Genomic DNA, 20,908 nt, shown 5'->3' with positions numbered 1-20,908 from the left:
AGCTGAGATGGGGAGCACCCACCTCTAAAGCTGCTGGAGTCATAAGACACCAGAGAAGAATTACCCTGAGTCAATTTGTTCCCAAACTCTTCTATCTCAATTTCTTATCCAATACCGTGCATGGTACCTGGTGGAAAGTGATTGGCTGCCCTGAACTAGACCAAGCCAGGCTCCAGAGGCAGACAAGGGAAAAGCCCTTCTTCACATCTTAATGCAGTATTAAGATCAGAAATGGTAGCCAAATTTCTGGACATGTGTGCTATTTAGCTGATTAATTTGGGCTGATACCCTGGTTAGGCCTCACCAGAAACATCAAGTTCTTTTTTTTTTCCCCAGGAGTCCAACTGCCCCTCCAAAGCCTCCTTGAAGCATGAATCTGCCTATATCTAGGTGGGGGAGGCACAGGGCTAGCCTGTGCCCCTGCCGGAAATGCACCCACAACCAATCAGCACAGTATGGGAATGTGGACACTCACTGCTCAGCAGATCTAGCATCTTTGGTCAAGGAGTGCTGAGAAACTGAGGATCAATCACATGCCTATGAAATTCAATTCTTTTCCAGATACAAGTCTCCTTTCAGAGGAGAGATGGTTAGGTGAATACTAAATGAGAATGTTCACTCGGCACCAAAGTCCCAGAACAAATGATAAGAGCAGAGGACTCCAGCTCAGGGGCTGGAAAATTGATTCCAGGTGTCAGTGAACATTTCTGCTCTGTATTCCCCCAACAAAAGGATTTAATCTGTAGCTTGAGTGTAGCCTTCTTTAGAGCTCAGGGCAGCAATCAGGCCAAAGTAAGACTACAGTGCAATGCCCACCATAAGGCCTTTATTTCTAAGGGCCTTAGAAGAGACAGGCCTATTTCCTAGGCCAGGAAATAAAAGAGCGGGTAGTTAGGCAGTTTGGTGTACTTTTTCCCCTCCCCCTAACAGCTGCTATCTCAGACAGTGGTTTCCAGTCTGTCTGTTCAATGCTATTAAATATTCATCAAATGTATGCTAGCTTTAAACATGCAATGACTATTAATCTGAAGAACAGGAGGTACGTGTGGATCTACAAAGACAGAAGGGGAAGACTCACAAGGCTTAAAATAGAGGCAGAGACCTCATCCATTCATGACTTGAAGAGAACGGTAATGTACCAAAGCTTTCTTCTATCAGTGGGTCAGATAGAAGATACCTGAATATTGGTATCTGATTCACAAGTTGAGTGAAAGGTATAGGATGTGAGGAGACTCCATTAACAAATGGCAAAACCCTAATATCTCGTCCTCAAATGGCCCAATACCTGGATGGAGAGAGGATTCTGTCTTGAGAAAGGCAGGAACCAAAGACCTACAGGCAAGAGGGAGGCAGGAGGAAGTCAAGGGAGATGATCCCCTTTACCCTACCACAAAGGAATGATGCCATTAAAGTGGCAGAAAGCTTCTCTTTTACTTCTATTTCCTACCTTGCTGGCACAATGACAAACAGAGATGTGGTTCAAACCCCTCCTTGTATTTCTTAAGGCGTTAAACAGTTCCCTAAACTTCAGCTTTACAAAAGCAACACTGGGGTTGTGGCTCAGCAGCAGAGCGCTCACTTAGTACGAGCAAGGTCCTGGATTTGATCCTCAGCACCACATAAAAATAAATAAATAAAATAAAGGTATATTAAAAAAAAATACTAACCTATTTTTCTAGCCTATACACATAGCTAATATTTATTACATGCTTACTACATGTTATGCTAAATGTTAGTTGCATTAGCTCATTCAGTCTTTACAACTGTACTGTTTCGTAAATGGTATCTATATTTTATAGATAATAAAACAGATACTTAGGGAGGCTAACACACATAAGATCCTCAAAACTAGCTTTGGAGGAGGTAGAATTTAAAATTTGTCTATTTAAAGCCATAATAAAATGGTATGGTATTTGTTTCAGTGTGGCAAATTCTTAATTATCAGGGCTGAGGATATAACTCAGTTGGTAGAGTGCTTGCCTTGCATGCACAAGGCCCTGAGTTCAATCCTCAGCACCACAAAAAAAAATCTTAATTATCCTTTAAGACGGAACGTAAATGTTATTCTTTTTCTTTCCTTTTTTGGTACTTAGGATTGAATATAGAGGCACTTTACCACAGAGCCACATCCCCGCCCTTTCAGAGACAGGGTTTCACTAAGCTGCTAAGGTTGGCTTTGAATGTGCAATCCTCCTGCCTCAGCCTCCTGAGCTGCTGGGATTACAGGTGTGCACTACTGCACTTGGCTGTCACCTTCTTTCTCTGGCATTCCCTAAGCCTGACTCCTACAGGTCTCTGGTATTCAGTGCAGCAGCAGAACACCATCATCTACTACTGTAACAATGGAGAATTTTCTCCCATTAAACTGTTTCTTGAGGATAAGGACTACAAATTGGATGCAGAAATGTGACTCAGCATAGCCAGCATAAGGCCTAAGTGGTCTCAGCAAATGTTCACTGTAATAATATTCCTGCATAGGAAGTCTTCTTCCAGGACACAGAATGACTAAAAATGTTCCCTAAGACGGTTCTGGCTTGGCAGTTGGAACTTCTAAATTCCATTACATGGTTGAAATTGATCACAGAACCCAAAATCAGACTGCCTGTAAATGAATCTCAGTTCTGCTATATAACAGCTGTACGGTCTTTGATAATTAACTTTTTTAGACCTCAGTTTCATTATGTATAAAAAATAGAATAATATCTACTTCACTGGTAGAGAAAATAAATAAACATTAGAATTGACTAAATGTAATAGTAACTAAGACTTTTTTTTCCAGGATGCATCTCACATTTGCTGTGAAAATAAATCATGTTAGTTTAATTGGAAGTGTTTTTCCTTTGCAGCACTTAATGATTCATCTCAAAACAAATATCCTTTACAGTTAATGAAATAAGGTATTATTTTATAGAAGCAGCATGCTTTCAGAACAGAGAATGAACTCTGGTATACGGAGAATGGTATACAGTAATATTAATATGCTCCTCTCCCAATTTGCTATGCAACCAATGTAAATTACTGAATCTCTCCTAGAATCATCTGCCTCACTTGTAAAAGGGACACACACAATAGGCAATCAAACCAAGTTCTCTTTTCCCTTAGCCAGGTAAAGTTACCTATTTTCCCTTTCTTACATTCCCCTTCTTTTAAATGAGGTAAAGGGCTGGGGATGTGGCTCAAGCGGTAGCGCGCTCGCCTGGCATGCGTGTGGCCCGGGTTCGATCCTCAGCACCACATACCAACAAAGATGTTGTGTCTGCCGAGAACTAAAAAATAAATATTAAAAATTCTCTCTCTCTCTCTCTCTCTCCCCTCTCACTCTATCTTTAAAAAATAAATAAATAAATAAATAAATGAGGTAAAGATCAGCAAATGGGACAGACTGAAAAGTAGTAAAATGAAGAAAAAAATTTAAATTACTTACTACTAGCACAGATAGCAAACAGTAGCCTCTGTACGTTCACACAAAGAACAACAGTATATCAAAAGAAGGAGCTCATTGCTGCCTCATGAATTCTAACCAAGAAATGATCTTTGGGCAAAGCCTTGGAGGACACAGAACTTCAAAATCATGAGTCAAGCCAGGCACAGTGGTGCATGCCTGTAATTCCAGCTTCTAAGGAGGCCGAAGCATGAGGATTTCAAACTCCAAACCAGCCTGAGCAACTTGGAGACCCTCAGTCTCAAAACAAAAAGGGATGGGGATGTAATTCTGTGGTAGAGGGCTTGCCTAGCAAATGCAGGGTAGGGCCCCAGATTCAATCAAACAAACCTGAGCCAAACATCCACCACCACCTCTATCCCCATCCCCCTTCTGCCCCTGGTTCAGGAGCATTCTGCATAAGCATAGACAAGAGGCCAGCTGGGTCCCAACTCAAAGGCTGTTATTCCTGAAACAAAAAACAATCTAGAGTCTATTCCATCACTGGTAGCCAAAAAGCCCTAAAAGCTGCAGATGCACTTCATTCTTAGCCTGAGGCAGAGAGGGGAAAGAAAACAAAAGTGGAAAAACTCTGAGGCTATTTGATAACTGCTTTATCCCTAGGTAAGGAAAGATGAGAGTGTTCCTTCAGTATTAAGTGTCATTGCTACGAGTCTGCTGGCTCTATGGAAACAGGGTGAGTGAGGGTTGATGGTGGTAGATAGATATGCTGGAGCTAAGTTTCTGAGCTTCTAGAACTACATGTGGCCACGCATAATACTAGGTCAGTTTCATTCTCACGTTTAACAGCCTACAGTATAATGCACAGGATATGCTTTGCAGTCACCCATACAGGGATCAAATCTCAGCTCTACCACTCATAGCCAGTCTCACAGTGATGCCAAAGCTAGCCAATCAGCTAATATTTATTATTTAGCAGCTATCATGTGTCAGAAATTGTATTAGTCAACCATTTTTAGTAGTACCTACCTTCAAAAGGCAGATCTATAGATGCCTTGTGCTTTTAATTGGCGGGGGGAATGTTGGGGCGAGTTTACTGGAAATTGAACCCAGCCCTTAAAAAAAAAATTATATTTGGAGACAGGGTTCAATTAAGTTGCTAAGGCTGACCTCAAATTTCCAATTCTCTTGCTCCAACCTACTGGGATTATAAGCATGTGCTACCATACCAAACTAGACCCATAGGTCTAAGGTCAACTGGTAATTTTGTTTTTTGTTTATTCACTCCTGAGGACTGAAATAGGGGCACCTTGCCACTGAACTACATTCACAACCTTTTTATTTTTTGAGACAGAGTCCTGTTTAGTTGCCCAGATTCATCATGGATTTGTAATTTTCCTGCCTCACCCTTCTGAGTTGCTGGAATTATATGTGTATGTCACTATGTCCAGCTTGGTCAATTGATTTTATTTATTTATTGATACTAGGGATTGAACCTAGGGGAACTTAACCACTGAGCAACATCCTTAGCTAGCCCTTTTTGAGACAGCCTTGCTAAGTTGCTTAGAGCCTCGATAAATTTCTGAGACTGTCCTTGAATTTTCGATTATCTTGCCTCAGACTGCCAAGCTGCTGGGATAAGAGGTGTATGCCACTGCACCAGCTGATCACCAATTTTTGACAAGGACATCCATTCAATGTTGGAAGATTAATTTTAAAAAAATATTTATTTTTTAGTTGGACACAGTATCTTTTATTTATTTTTTATGTGGTGCTGAGGATAGAACCCAGAGCCTTGCATATGCTAGGCGAGTGCTCAACTGCAGAGCCACAACCCCAGCCCCAAGACTAATTTTTTCAACATCCAGATATTCACAACAGAAGAATCTGAACCACCACCAAAGAAAAACGGCAACAATAAGAAACCCTTACAATTCAATCATAAATAAAACAGACAAGGGCTGGGATTGTAGCTCAGTGATAGAGCACTTGCCTAACATGTAAGGCACTGCATTCAATTCTCAGCACCACATATAAAGGTCCACTGACAACTTTAAAAAATAGAAATTTATTTTAAAAAATAAAAATAAAACAAGCCAAATAATCTAATTTAACAGCAGGCAAAGGATTCTTTTTGGGGGAAAGGAACTTTACCACCGAGTCTTCCCCCCACCGCCCACTTTTGAAATAGGATCTTGTTAAATTGCTCAGGCTGGCCTCAACTTGTCATCCTTCTGCCTCAACCTTCTGAGTCACTGGGATTACAGATAAGCTGGCAAAAGTAGGTAAAGGATTTAAAGACATTTCTCCAAAGACAAATAACTGGCCAACAAGTACATGAAAAGATGCCCAATGATAGTAATTAGGAAAATGCAAATCCAAACCACAATGAGATGCCACTCCATATCCACTTTGATGACTATAATAAAATGGAAATTAACAAATGCTAGTGAAGATATGGGGAAATTAGAACCCACATGCATTGCTGGTGGGAATAATGGAGACTTCCGTGAATAATAATTTGACCATTTCCTCAAAAATTTAACATAAACCAGGCATGGTGGCATACACCTATAATCCCAGCAACTCAGGAGGCTGAGGTAGGAGGATCGAAAGTTTACAGCCAGCCTGGGCAACTTAGTGACACCTTGTCTCAAAATAAAAAACAGGGTTAGGGATGTGTAGCTCAGTGGTAGAATGTTCCTGGAATCAATTTTAAAAATTGAGCAAACTTCTAATACTCGGAGTTGTCTGTCTCAAATGAAAGGGACTGCTTATGTTGTTATTTGTTTGTAGTGCCAGGGATCAAACCCAGGACTGGATAGGCAAGTGCTCTAACACTAAGCAACACTCCCAACCCCTGAAATAGATTGCTTTTAAAAGCAATGTTTCTTATGACTAGTTTGAAATACTGATATGTACTATAATATAGATGAAACTTGAAAACATATGAAAAGTAAAAGTCAACAGAAAGGGCACATCTACACAATTCCATTTATATGAAATGTCTAGAATTGGCAAATCCATAGAAAGATTACTCAGGGGTTGGAGAGAGTGAGTGAATACTAGTAGGTATCATACTTTCTTTTTAGGATAACAGAAATATTCTGGCAAAAAAAAAAAAATCACTTTTAAATTTCATGTTATATGGCTTTTTTTCCCCCTTCCTTATAGTGTTAATAGAGTAGCATTTATTCCTGCAAGATGAGCTGGGACCCATAGAGGTTGCCTATGATGTATAAATTTCATCTCAATTAGAAAAGAAAACCTTTACTAAACTGTTTAGCACATGCCTGTAATGCCAGCTTCAGGAGGCTGAGGCAGAACAATCACAGATTCAAAGCCAGCCTCAGCAATTCAATAAGACTGTAATCAACCTAGTAAGACTCTGTCTTACAATAAAAACTAAAAATTCAAAAATAAAAAGGAAGGAGGGCGGCCTGGGGATGTGGCTCAGTGGTTAAGTGCCCTTGGGATTGATCCTGGGTACCAAAAAGAAAAGATCAATACCTTGTTTTTTAATTTACTTTTATGTGGTGCTGAGGATCAAACCCAGGGACTTACACATCCTAGGCAAGCACTCAACCTCAGCCCCTTAATGACTTTTTTTTTCTGATGATAAAGAGAGAAGTTAGAGATTTGTTTTTGTCTAAGGTGACAAAGGCTAAGACCAGGCAGCACCAAGACAAGTACTCAATCTTGCTTGGCTGCAAAGCTTACAGAACTGTAATAAAGTTCACAGGTAGTGAGTACCAGAAAGTTATAGAAAACACTTGGATCAACTAAGATACACACAGGAAAGACAGATCACCAGCAAACCTGATTCTGCCTTTTCTATTACAAATCTTGAAAATGAAACAGAAGTTTCCCCAAATTTTTAATCCATTTCTCTTGCTGCTGCTTTTTTCCCTACAGTGCTGGGGATCAAACCCAGGGCCTCCCATGTCACACAAGTGGGAGGAAAAGGAGCTGGAGATACTGGTCAGAGGATACAAAGTAGCAGGTATGAACAAGTCTAGACATCTGACAACCTGAGGACTTAATTATTACTTATTTTGCAGATGGAATTCACAGTAAATAAGACTTAAGCTAAATAAGACTTAAATAAGACTTAAGCTACTCTTGCCACAAAAACTATGTAAGATGATAATTTGCTTCACTATAATAAGTTTTTAATAATCTTTATATATCCCATATCATGCTCAATAAATATACACAAATAAAATTTATTTATAAAAAAGTCTACCCTGCAGGCTAAGGTTGTGGCTCAGTGGTAGAGTGCCTGCCTAGCACAGGTGAGGCACTGGGTTCGATACTGAGCACCACATAAAAAAATAAATAAATAAAGTTTTATATACATGAATAAAGTTTTATATATGTGTGTGAATATATGAGATAAATAAATAAATATTAGGGAAAAAAAGAAGAGAAAGTCTACCCTAGGAAGAGTTGAAACTAAATCCTTTTAATTACGGGATTTCCTCCCCTAAATTTCCTAGCCATTAGTGTGACCAACATCAAACTAGGACTTCCTGAGTGCCTAGAACCATTCACCCAGGTTTTGTACACATGACTTTCCTTAAAGCCTCCAGATCTCAGAAGTTCCTGGCTGAGAGGCAGTTTTAAAAGACGTGAGTTCTAAGAGGTCAAATTTTCACTCTCAAAAGCTACATCTACCTTTGGCTCACCTAGTTAAGATCCATTTTCCCCTCAGTGCCATCCTAACCCTAACAACTCATTCAGGAGCAAAGGGAATAATCAGTCAGTCAGTATACCTTGACGGTTTCAAGCAACAGGAAGGCTCATTACTGATAAGGCCCCACTTATGAAAACCAGGGTGTTAAACTTTAGGGAAAGTGTTCCTAGGAAGAAAAAATACTAATATTTACTATATATGAAGTGCTGAATTGTTTGGCCTTACATATTATATTTGCCTTTTTGTGGTGCTACCTATCAAATCCAGGAACCCACTCACGCTAGGTGAGTGCTCTACCACTGAGCCACATCCCTAGCCCCAGCTCCATATATTTAAGAACTCCTATAATTTGCCAGTCACTATGAGATTATCACCACCTTCTCCCTCCAAATGTAAAAGACACGTATTAGTTTGGAGTCACTGCACAAAAGATAGCTTATACATTCAACTCTGGGTTTGTCAAACTCCATGTCCTTTCTACTACACCACAATATTCCTACAAATGGTCTCCTAAGTGTGAGAAATGCCTCATTCCTAGACTAAAAGCAATACACTATAGGGTTAAGATGAAAGATTCTGGGATCAACTTGGACTTGATTTTCAGTCATAAATATGTGACCCTGGGAAGTTACTTAACCTCATTGGGTCTCAGTAACTTCTGTAAAATATATTATACAGTACATCTCTTTTTTTTTTGGGGGGGGGGGATCCCATATCCATTTCCCTTTGCTGTTAACACTTCAACTTCCTTTTGAGGAATTAGGTCTTAAAAGCATATGACTCAGGGGCTGGGGATGTGGCTCAAGCGGTAGCGCGCTCGTCTGACATGCGTGCGGCCCGGGTTTGATCCTCAGCACCACATACAAACAAAGATGTTGTGTCCGCCAAATACTAAAAAATAAATATTAAAATTCTCTCTCTCTCTCAAAAAAAAAAAAAAAAAGCATATGACTCAAGGTAACGTATGTCCAGCCTGACATTCCCTCCCTAGAAAGAAACCAAATATAGTATATGAGTTTATTTATTCCAGTGTGTCCAAGCAGCCAGTCTCTGCTCCAAGACCATTTACCACTACTGTCCCAGTTCTCTCTAGCTGCTATAGATCCCAAATTTTCTTTCTTTATTTTTTTTACCTTATTATTATTATTTTTTAAAATGTGGTGCTGAGGATCAAACCCAGGGCCTTGCACGGGCGAGGCAAGCACTATACTGCTGAGCCATAACCCCAGTCCCCCAAACCAGATTTTCTAGTTTTCATATTTAATGTGGGAGTTCCTAACATCATTCTAATAAATTCCCTTTTATTTACATTACCATTTTGATGATTGTAACCAACTGAACTTCAAAAGAAACACTGTTGACAGAACAAATAAAAAGGGATTCAAGGGATAAAAACTGACACCATGGGGGATCTTCTTAGCCATTAGAAGTAAACTTATGGTCTATCAACTAACGTAAGTATAGTTGTGTTGTAAATTTGAAATGGCTGTAGGAAAGATTGGCCCATTTATCATCTTCCAGGGTACTTCCTAGCACAACTGTTTTACGATTATGATAAAAGGATCATCATCCTTAACAGAAAGCCACCTTAACATACCTGACATGGGTCTTCACTACTCATTCTATTCCAGGAAATATCTCAAGAAGTTTTCAATCACCTGAAAATGGAGAAATAAGAGATCAGTCTTTTGAAGAGGAAGTTCTACAGACATACAAAAAAAAAAAAAAAAAAAAAACCCAAAAAAACCCAAAAACAACAACAAAAAAAAAGATAAAGAGATCCTGCATGCAGTTTACACATTACAGGAAAGAAACATGCAACTTTTAAGAAATTTTAAGTAACATTTCACTGTGAATATCAATATAGGGTCCTATGAGGCTCATCCTTGTACATTTTAAAATAGCTGAGCAGAAAGCTTTACTTTGGGGTGCAGCAGGAGGTCTAATCTACAGTCATTGAAATTTTACAATGTGTCATTTAAGATGTCAGACTTTGTGCCCAGGTTACATTACAGTTCACTTGTGATGGGCAGGATTATTAAGAGTTATGGCTAATTTATGCGGCAGCATATGGTTTTTCTTTTTACAGCTATTTTTATTAAACAAGTTTTGCAAAGTTTTAACATTAAAATTAACAGCTAAAGAATTGTTTATGCAAGTTGCTGTCACAGTTTATATAAAAGAGAAATATGTGCTATTAAAATCAGACATTTAGGTTACCTTTGGTTTTTTGCGATGCATGTTAGCTTTACACATCCTGATTCTCTTGCGATAATTTTCCTTTAAAAAGGGGGGTATAGAGTGATCTCTTTTCATCAAAACAAGACATAATGCCCTGAAAGCTGACTTCAAACCATGGTTGAAAATTCAGTTATTTACACTTTATCACAATCTACAAATACATTTTTTGTTGGTGTGTTTTTAAAAGAAAAAAAATGTCCATCATGCACTGCTGCAGGCAGCTTGGCACTTCATACAAGAGGATTTTTCACCCCCGAGCAGTTTAGGTGGCTCTCTTAGGGAAGGCATGAGAACCCTGAGAATTAAGAGAGAGGAGTGGAAATGGGGCCAACCAATTCCATATTTCCTCTCTTGATCATGCAGGAGGGAATTCAGGGCCAGTCTATCATGCCAAATCCTGCCCCAGGCCAGCTAAGTTATTGACAGCATTTCTGGGATTGGAAAGCAAACCATTAAGGATATCCAGGGTTTGCTGGATTGTCATATCTAAAGGCAGGTGCTATCCCTTTCTGAACTCAGTGATTTGGTGTCACTCTTTAGGGCCACCTAGGGGATCTAACAAGGTGCAAACAAGGGTGGCTGGCACTTTAAATATGGAGACCTACATATGAAAACCAATCCAAGTTTCAGTCAGTTAGTTGGGTTTTTCTCTCCAGATATTAGAACTTTTGATAGGATTGGTTAAAACTGCTTTCAACAACTTCCAGGGGGTGAAAAAGCTTTGGTTATTTTTAAACTAAAACTTAACAACTCAATAAACTTTTTTTTTGGTAAACTTAAAATAAAATCCCCCCCACCACTTTTAAGAATGTCTCCAACTTTTAACAAGCCCATTAACTTTAGAGTTAATTTAAGTTTATTTAAAAGAGAAAACTATTTTATTGTCCACCCAAAAAAATGACAATTCATCACATTTACTTTGATTAAAAAAGGACTAAACTTTATTGACAAACTGCTGCAGACATTTTGACATAAGTTTAAGCTACCTATTTAGGCAGACTTACACATGTAGCATTTAATCTTCCGAGAACAAAATGGGAGGACGGTACAAATCCAATTAGGACTTTAACTTATGTACAAAGTGGATTTTGATTCCTTTTTCATTCAGCTGCAGTGTCCCTTTTTATATCATGCTAGTGTTGAGACATACTTGACTATCTTGGGAACAGTTCAATATTGACAACTGTCAACTTACTGAAAAACTTCAGCTTTTGGCCCCAATGTCCAAGTGAGCTTTACATGGAGTGCAGAATCTCAAATGGACAAAATACTTTTTGTCTTCCTGAATACTGAAACTTTAATTATTAGTACTCTTACTGAAAGAGTGTGGCTAAAAAACACTACATCAAATTAAATTTAGATGGCCAGCCCCTCTGCCCCAATCAACCTCTTCAAAACTTACTCCCCCCTAAGTATCTCTCAACACTGTATGCCTGGGGCTAGATTTCAAAACCCACATAATGAAAAAGTCAGTTTTACAAACCTAATTTTGTTGTTGTTTTAAGTCAATTAACGTTAATAATTGCATCAACTATTTAATTCATGAGGATCTTTCATATTAAAACTTAACTTAAGATTCAATCGCCATGTGTTTTTAAAGGAAACATTTTTAGAGACGTCTGAGCTCACTTTTGCATGGTGGCACCTACTGCCGTTAACGTTTGTGATTTTAAATCTTAAACAGCCCTGAATTTTGAAATGTAGCCTAGTTTGGGATTCTGCAACTACAACTTTACGGGATGCCTCAAATCAAAACTAAGAGAAAGTTAACAAGCCTTACTTCAGAACCTTTAAGCAAGCAATGTCACTTTTGAAACTAACAGGTTTGTGGTTTTTGTTTTTTTTTTTTACTCAACTTCTTTTTTTTATTATAAAAGGTACACTTCTGTTTATATTTAAACAACAAAGAAAAAAGCATCTACACACTTAAAAAATTAATTCGATATTCCTAAATCTATTTTAACTCATTTTAAAATACTACATACAGAAGCCAGAATGCAGAGTTAAGAATGGAGGAAGGTGGGGAGAAGAAGGGGACCACGAAGAAAAACACTTAGACAATTACTTGTCTGTTGTGGGTAAAGCAACAGGAATCCTGGGAGATACAAGAAATCAGTAACAACTTTGCTCATAACTGATATTTTTCCCCTCCTGTTTGATTTTAATAACGTCCATATGGGTGCTCTCTGTATGCTCCCTTCACTGGCCTAGCTGGAGGGGCCTTCAGTGACGGCCTGGTTCCATTCCAGTCATCTTGGCCTGTGGGAAAAGCGAAGACAGTTTATAAACCATGTCAATGGCATTTGGGGATAAGCAAGGGTAGGTCAACCTAGTAAATATCACCAACAACACTGCTTTTCTTTCAGTGTCTTCATACCTCCTTGGAGGTCCTTGTTCTCCACTCCGAACCTCCTGAACAGTCTGGACTATTTCCACAGTTTTGAGTGGAAAGACAAAAGGGAACAACTCATAAAAGGCTGGCATTTACTTTGCAGTAATCTTCAGGAGTGAGGTTCTCCAAAGGCAACATGACTGATACCCCAGTACCCAAACCTGGATAAACCCAATACCTTGCAGCAAGAGGGAATCATTAATCTCTGTGGGTCTACAATGGCCTTCTCTGCTTCCAATTTGGTAGATTGAAGGAAGACGGCCTCTTTCTATGCAACTGCAAGTCAGGTTCCCTGAGAAGAGAAGTGTTGCCTGGCTCTTTGGCAGAAGCAAGCAAGGGCCATATTTAAATGAGACCATGCACCAGCAGAGCTGGTACTTATTGCTCTGATCAACAGAAATACAATCAAATATTGCATTTACAGAATTTTTGGAACTCCTTAGATCCTTTCTTATGTCAACAGCAATGAGAAACAAGACAATATGGTTGACATTTACAAATGGTTTTCCTTTGACAGGGAAGTCTGGGATAAATGATCATTTAATTCTACAAGTTGTGTTTAAGCTTATTCTTACCACACATTCTCACACCTTTCCCACGGCAGTTCATTCTTGAAGTATTTCTCCAGCTACCCACATTCCATACCTCCTTCCATCACCACAAGTCTTAAACTTCTATATGGATCTAAAGTTGCACAGAACCCTATTTATACCCCTAGTATAATACAGATGTCCATCAATTTCCAGGAGGCTTCTAGGTACCAACAAACAATTTATTTTTCTAATTCCATTTATAAAGGCAGAGATCAGAACAGATTTAACTGTGGCAACATCAGACTAGGAGCACAAGGAGCAGCCTGCCTCCTTTTAGTTCAGTCTTTTCTCTAGCAAAACAGAAATTTAGTCAAACACATACAGAGGCTCCATTGTACTACCTCACCGGTGGAGGGGAAAACCCGATGCAATCATACTACCCTTCTAAATAATGGCATATGAGCAGAGAAGTACAATGTAGCCGATTGGCTACTTCATACCATGCTGAGGGGTTGGATTCATGCTGTCTATCTGTGGGAGGCCCTAAGACTGTCCATTATTTTAGCTAGGGCTAAGGAGAGACTGTCAATCACTGTCTTCAGATGCACTCTCAACTCTTCAGCCAGCTCCTTGCTAAGCACTCTCTTGAAGTTTCCCAGGTATGTTGAAAACACCTCACATTTAAAGAGCTGCTCTCTGCATCCAATGCCACATGGCACTCCCTTTGGGGCCAATTAGCATGGGATCATAATTGGCTCATAAGGACACACTTGAGCAATGTGTTTTTAACCAAACTTCAGGCCATTCCAGCTTCTACTGCTCTTTTAGGATCAAGGACTGAGTTGTCTCCAAGCCAGTATAGAGCTTGAGGCCAGTTGTGCCCTGACTGGTTCCAGCCCTGCAGCCTCTGATCTAACAGGCACTACTTTTGCCCACTAACCTGCTCTAATCCATTCCTTTTCAGTTTGTTTCTACACACTGAGATTCTTTTTGTTAGGATCCAAAACTTTTTAAAATATTTTTTAAGTTGTCAATGGACCTTTATTTTATTTATTGATATATGGTGCTAAGGATCGAACCCAGAGCCTCACAAATGCTAGACGAGTGCTCTATCACTGAGCCACAGCCCTAGCCCCAGGGGATCCAAAACTTTTAAAAACTGAGGTGGAGCTGGGCATGGTGGCACACACCTGTAATCCCAGTGGCTAGGGAGGCTGAGGCAGGAAGATCAAGTTCAAAGCCAGCCTCAGCAACTTAGCAAGACCCTGTCTTAAAATTAAAAATTTTGGGCTGGGAATATACCTCAGTTGGTATAGTGCTTGCCTTGCAGGCACAAGGCCCTGGGTTGAATCCCTAGCACCACCACAACAACAAAATATAAAAATAAAAAAATTTTAAGAAAGGGCTAGGGATGTGGCTCAGTGGTTAAGCACTCCTAGGTCCAATTCCCCCACCACACACACACACACACACACACACACACACACACACAAAGAGGTGGGGTAGAAGAATATAACAAAATATGATACAAAAGTTTTTGTTTTCTACCTATATGGCTGCAGAAACATAACCCAGGTCTAGGTATCCCCTGGCTAAAGTAGAAAATGATCAGTATTAGCTTAAAAATCTGCTGCTCCAGCCCAGCTAACCTGGCATGAGCCCTAGTTTAAGAATGTACTTAGCTTCCCAAGGGTAACAGTATCACCACCTAACTTTCATAATCTCTCTTTGGACCATGCATCATAAAATTTAAATAAGAACAAGACTCCTAGTGTCTATGAACACCAGGGTCTTATAAAATCCAGTCATCAGCATTCTCCCAGGCACTTAGTCATTTTGCCCCACCCTAGAAAATAAGACATACCATAAGCTTCATAAGAATCTTGAACCTCCCCATGTCCATAGTCATAATATTCTGAGTCCCTGAAAGCCAAAGACACAGCGTTAAAAAACTACAGCTTTTTACAGATTTTTTTTTTTTTTTTTTTTTTACAGATTTTAGTTCCACCTTTCTCTCAAATATATCCATACCTGTCATTTCTTTGTGTGTAAAATACAGGGAAAAGCCCATTTTGTTCCTTCCCTAAACCCCAAAATATTTTCAAAGTACACATGATGTACTACTCCTCCCCGCAAAAAGATAAACTATAGTAAGGAAAAATGGATACCACAACTAAAAATGAATAATTCTAAACTGACCCTCTTAATGAAATTACAATAAACACATATTCACAGAGATCACTGGGAAGGAAAAAAAAAAAACAGAAAAGAAAAAGAGCAATTCTGTCCCTAAAGTAGAATTCTGAGACTAATTTTCAATCACAGATAAGATACATGTGTACACAAACAGAATGGTTTAAGCTAAATGGAAAAAAAAAAAAAAAAAAAAGGAAAAGAAAGAAAGAGAAAAATCCAGGTTATGGTAGGGAGACTCTAGCTTCCTCTTAAAAATTCAGGCAATCTTAATGTGGTTGGGTTTTATTTTCCTTGAACCCAAGGTGCTTTATCACTGAGTTATATCCCCAACGCTTTTTATTTTTGAGACAGGGTCATGTTAAATTGTGGAAGGCTTTGCTAAGTTGCTGGGACTGGCTTTGAACTTATAATACTTCTGCCTTAGCCTCATGGGTCTCTGGGATTACTAGTGTTGCCACTGAGCCTGGCTTGGGATACTTCTTAGTAAATCAAGCTAAGTGTGATGGTGCATGTCTGTAATCTCAGCAATTCAAGACACTGAGGCAGTATGATCAAAATTTCAGCAATTTAATGAGACCCTCTCTCAAAAGTTAAAAAAAAAAAAAAAAAATTTAAAGAAGTGGGGAGGCTGGCAGGTGTAGCTTGGTGGTAGAGAGCATGGTAGTGCCCCTAGGGTCAATGCCCAGTACCAAAAATAAATGAATAAAATTTAAAAAGCGGGATGCTGAGGATGTAGCTCAAAAGTAAGAGTATTCCTGCTTTTAATCCCCAGCACTGCAAAATAAATTTATTTAAATATATTTTCTCTATTTTCATGTAGTTTTTCATCTACTATTCACATATTCTAAATTATAATTCTAGTTGGCACATGCTGATTACAGTGGCATGCGCCTATAATCCCAGCGAGAGGCAAAGGCAGGAGGATCGCAAACTAGAGGCCAGTTGGGCAATTCAGAGACACCCTGTTTCAAAATAAAAATTATACTCTGTAGAGTAGAATGGCCCCTCAGCTCACTCCTCAGTACCAAAATAAATAAATTTTTGTTTAAAAATTATAATTACTATCCATATTTTAGAGCCAAGAATGTACCTCACAGATGTCAAAAGCAGAAAAGATACCTTTCAAACCATGAGCCATACTGCTCCTTAGGTCTGTGTAGCTTAAATATCTCAGTTCCCTTAATTCCATGTATCCATCCATCCTAAGGTACCAAACCACACTGCCTGACTCACCCTTGGCTCTGGCTGTAATAGCCTTCGTAGCCTTCATAACTCTGTTCCGCATATGTATCATCATATCCCTAAAATAAATAAAATGAAATAGGTTAGAATCAGAGGAGAGAGATGCTAATTATATCCCATGTAGGTATGATAGGCTTCTGGATTAATAGGACATAAAATTTTCCTCCAAAATAGTAACACCCACAACAGTCAGTCAAGAGAGAAAGGGTTACCAAAAACCTCACACACACGCACACATACACACACACAAAAAAAATATCAGATGCCACAGGACAAGTGTGGGCTGAAAGTACAGTATAAAATTGAGCTTTAGTAGGAACACATTCCTTAGTAAAACACTGTACATTAGCTTACTTCCCATTTAATTTACATAGATAGTAAACTGTGCCTAAAAATGGAAAAATCTCATAGGTCAGATTCCAAATCTTACAGGTATTTCCTGCTACCTACATGAAGGGTCATTCAACTTTGACAACCTTTTAGGCATTGAGAAATGTACATTATTCAAAATATTCTTACATATTCTTCATATGTTTCTGGTGCAGGGGGTGGAGGCAAAGGTATTCTCTGGATGCCTGCCGTCCGTGCTCTTGGTGCTGGAGCACCCCTCACAGTAGGTGGAGGTGGCACCCCTCGGGTCACAGTGGCACCTCTGGTGATGGCACCTCTCACTGGGGTGCCACGCACCAAAGCTCCCCGAGGGGGTCCTACACCACGGCCCCTATAAAAAGAAAATCTTTTTCAAATAGAGCATTTAATAAATAAGTCACTTTCATCTTCAGATTTATTTGCAAATTTTGGAGCTAGATAGATTTTACAATGCCTTAACTAGACTATCATTAAAGCATAGAGCAATGAAAGTATAGATGGACAAAGGACCCACACTGGAAGATTTCACCAGGTCCTATAATGTATTAGTGCACCTTGGGCAGGTACGAACAGCCCATGTACCATTCCCCCCCCCCCCGCCCCCTACTGGGTCTCATTATGTGGCCCAGACTGACCTTGACTTCGCATTCCTCCTGCCTTACCCTCCCCCATAGCTGGGAGCATTCACTACCAGGCCAGTCTAGGTCTCCACAGTTTAAACATTCCATAAGTGTCAGTCACAGGAGGTAAAATTCTGAAGTTAGATCATTAAAAATGCTAGGGCTTTTCAAAATTTAAAACTCAAAAAAAGTTTCAACAGGACTGCAGCATTTGACTATGGTCAAAGCACTTGAGATATAAAATTACATTTTTTAATTGGTGCATTATAATTATATGTAATAGTGGAATTTATTATGCCATATTCAAACATGCACATAATTTGATCTAAAATTCCATTCTTGATGGAACAAATTCTGAGATCCCTCCTAAATTAGAGATAAGAGCACCAATAAGACAGAGATGGTGCTATCAGTCAATTTGCATCCTATTTCTAGCTATCTAATTTACCTGGGAACAGGTGGAGGGGGAGGTGCAGCTCCCCGGCCTCTCACTGGCACCCCACGTCCACGAGAGGGCTCAGGTACTCCATTCAAGTAGGACAGCTCTAGAAATTGCTCCTGGCAGATATCATCCATCATATCCTGGGAAAGAAAGATCACAAGGAAAACTATACAATATCTCCACCTCCTACCGAAAAGTCATCTGGCCCACATAAACCTCAGATGCTAAGAACAATTCTGAAAGCCTAGGTGAAGTCTCAGGTCATTCATTCTCTGAGGTCAAATGATGCCCTACCTGTCACTTCTTTGAGGAAAGTCTTGATGGCAGACCCCTCATTATTCAGATGGAGCTCTTCAGGATGTGGTCCCTGCCTAGCTCTCCAGATTACTTCCACCCTCTCTCCATACACAACCTTCTCTCAAGCTATGCTGAACAATCTGTAGTTCAGAACCTGGCACACTCTCACACATCCATTCTCTGAAAATAGTTTCCTTTTCCTGGAATAATAAAAGCCACTACCATTAACGGAACTCTATAAACTGGGACTATACAATAAACATTATATAGATTTTTCAGTTTAATCTTCAAAATGACCCTAGGCAGATCTCCCTATATTACAGTTGGGAAAAGATTCAGGGATTATGAATCAGCCTAAAGACACAAAGCTAGTAAGTGACAGATTCAAGATGTGAATTTAGAATTACCTATCTCCAAAACCTAGGCTTTGAATTAATAGGCTCTATTGCATTTCTTTTACTTTTCTTTTTAATTTTTCCTGGTCTACCAAAGGGACCCTAACTAACCCTTAGCAAGACTTAAAGTAAAACGGTATCCCTTTGGAAAAACTCTCTGTTGATGCTATCCCCACACATTCTCTTTTCCCAAAGCACCATGCAGTTCTCTCTATTCAAGCACTTCTCATCATTTTAGAATGGTCTTTTTCATAAATTATCAGCTCAAGAGCCGTTTTTATAATTTCATACCCAAACACAGTAAATGCACCAAGAGTTCCCAATCTAGTGCCTTTCCTACTGTACCACAAAGGCTTCCTGGTACAGTCAGTGGTTCTAAGGGGAAAATGGAGAGCTCTAGTTACAGATGCAAAAACAGGCTCACTTTTTCTTCTTCACAAGACGGAAGAACTTAATCAAATGTTATTTGCAAATTTTTTTCACACATTTCCTGTTTTGAGAATCATTCAGTCTTAATACTTCAAGCATATATTCAGGTGGACACAGTTAAGAACAGAAGATGCTAGTCATTAGAGAGATGTCCCCTTCAACTCTTCATTTCCCCTTTTCTTACACATCACTGCTGCCTGAGACTCACATTCAAGCACCAATGCCAGTTCCCGCTCAGACTCGTCTAACTGCCAGGTCAACACCGAGGAAGCCAGATCTACTCAGCAGGCATCTTTTTTCAAAACTTCATTTACATGCAAGCCTTGTAAACCTATTCCATCAGAGAAATAGGTTGGAGAGTAACAATAAAGAGGAGAGGGACATTCCTTCTGCAGTCCTTCAGAAAGCAGGTAGTCAGATTTCAAAGAAAACTCTTCAAAAAGTAAAAAGTGAAGTCTGGCATGGTCATGTACACCTGTAGTTCTAGCTACTCAGGAGGCAGAGGCAGAAAAATCGCAGACTTAAGGGTAGACTGGGCAACTTAGGGAAACTTTGTCTCAAAACAAAAATTAATAAGGCTGTATTCATATAGCTCAGTGGCCCTAGGTCAATCCCCAGAACCAAAAATTAAAAGGAAGTGAAAAAGGACTGGGAGATATTAGCTCAGTGACAGAACCTTTGCCTAGCATGTACATGACCCTGGGGTTCAATTTTCAGAACTGCAAAAAAATAAAAATAAATTTTTTAAAATTCAAGAAAAAATTAACCAGCCATGAGTTTTTCTAATGAAGATAAGGTACTTTAAGCTGGGCATGGTGGTGCACGCCTGTAATCCTAGTGGCTCAGGAGGTTGAGGCAGGAGGATCCTGGTTTTAAAGCCAGCCTCAGCAATAGCAAAGTGCTAAGCAACTTGGTGAGAACCTGTCTCCATAAATAAAATACAAAACAGGGCTGAGGATGTGGCTCAGTGGTTGAGTGCCCCTGAGTTCAATCCCCAATACCACCCTCTGCCAAAAAAGATAAGGTACTTGAAAATAAAGCAGCCAATGAAATGTCTGAGACAGTATTAGTACTCTTGTGGGTTCAGCTTTCAGGTACACACTTGCCTATCAACTTTTGCTCTACCAATTCTCATACCTTTTGATACTACACTTAACTCCTTCATTCAAGAAATTCAAGGACTATACTTCACCTCTTCTTAAGTTTTAGTGATGAAAACATTACTCAACTTTAGTCAATAGTATTCTAAATCTATCCCAAGGTTTCAGATCCATCCTTTTTTTTTATTCCCACATTTTTTTTTTTTTACTGGTGCACAATGGATATCTGTTACATATTCATACATGCACACAATATAACAATATAATTTGGCCCAACACTTCCCCTCCTCCTCCTATTCCTGCTCACCTTCCTCTATTTATTTCCCCTTTTTCCTGAGATTCTCGCCAGATTAAGCCTTGATATTAAATATTCAACAGTAGTATGTTAATGCTGACAACCACCAGGCCTTGCTAAGAGACAAAAATGGTACCATTCTCTTTTGATAGTAATAAAGGCTGAACATCACTAATCTGAAATGCCCCCAAATCCAGAACCTTTTGAGTCATAACATGATGCCAAAAGTAGAAAATTCCACACCTGAGTCCATATGATGGATCATAGTCAAAACAAAGA

General features: G+C 39.3%; 1 protein-coding gene across 2 annotated transcripts in view; it reads right to left on the bottom strand.

Annotated features, from left to right (window-relative positions):
• The window catches only part of Khdrbs1 (KH RNA binding domain containing, signal transduction associated 1), a 41,839-nt gene that overhangs the window by 3,114 nt on the left and 17,817 nt on the right, over nt 1-20,908 (bottom strand). The window contains exons 5-10 of one of the 2 annotated variants that reach the window (XR_003301048.2): nt 18,120-18,253; nt 17,202-17,403; nt 16,674-16,741; nt 15,109-15,167; nt 12,385-12,578; nt 9,676-9,736 (exon numbers count right to left, since the gene is read on the bottom strand). Coding sequence is in view for 1 of the 2 variants with exons in the window: in XM_026391718.2 (XP_026247503.1) it covers nt 12,481-12,578; nt 15,109-15,167; nt 16,674-16,741; nt 17,202-17,403; nt 18,120-18,253 (561 nt within the window). In the remaining variant the exon portion in view is untranslated. Of the gene's footprint in view, nt 1-9,675; nt 9,737-11,243; nt 12,579-15,108; nt 15,168-16,673; nt 16,742-17,201; nt 17,404-18,119; nt 18,254-20,908 lie in introns of those variants that run through there. The other variant, XM_026391718.2, reaches the window with a different exon arrangement.

This window comes from Urocitellus parryii, chromosome 11 (genome assembly GCF_045843805.1).
Source record: "Urocitellus parryii isolate mUroPar1 chromosome 11, mUroPar1.hap1, whole genome shotgun sequence".
Taxonomy (NCBI): Eukaryota; Metazoa; Chordata; class Mammalia; order Rodentia; family Sciuridae; genus Urocitellus; species Urocitellus parryii.
This window is presented reverse-complemented; position numbering and strand designations above follow the sequence as displayed.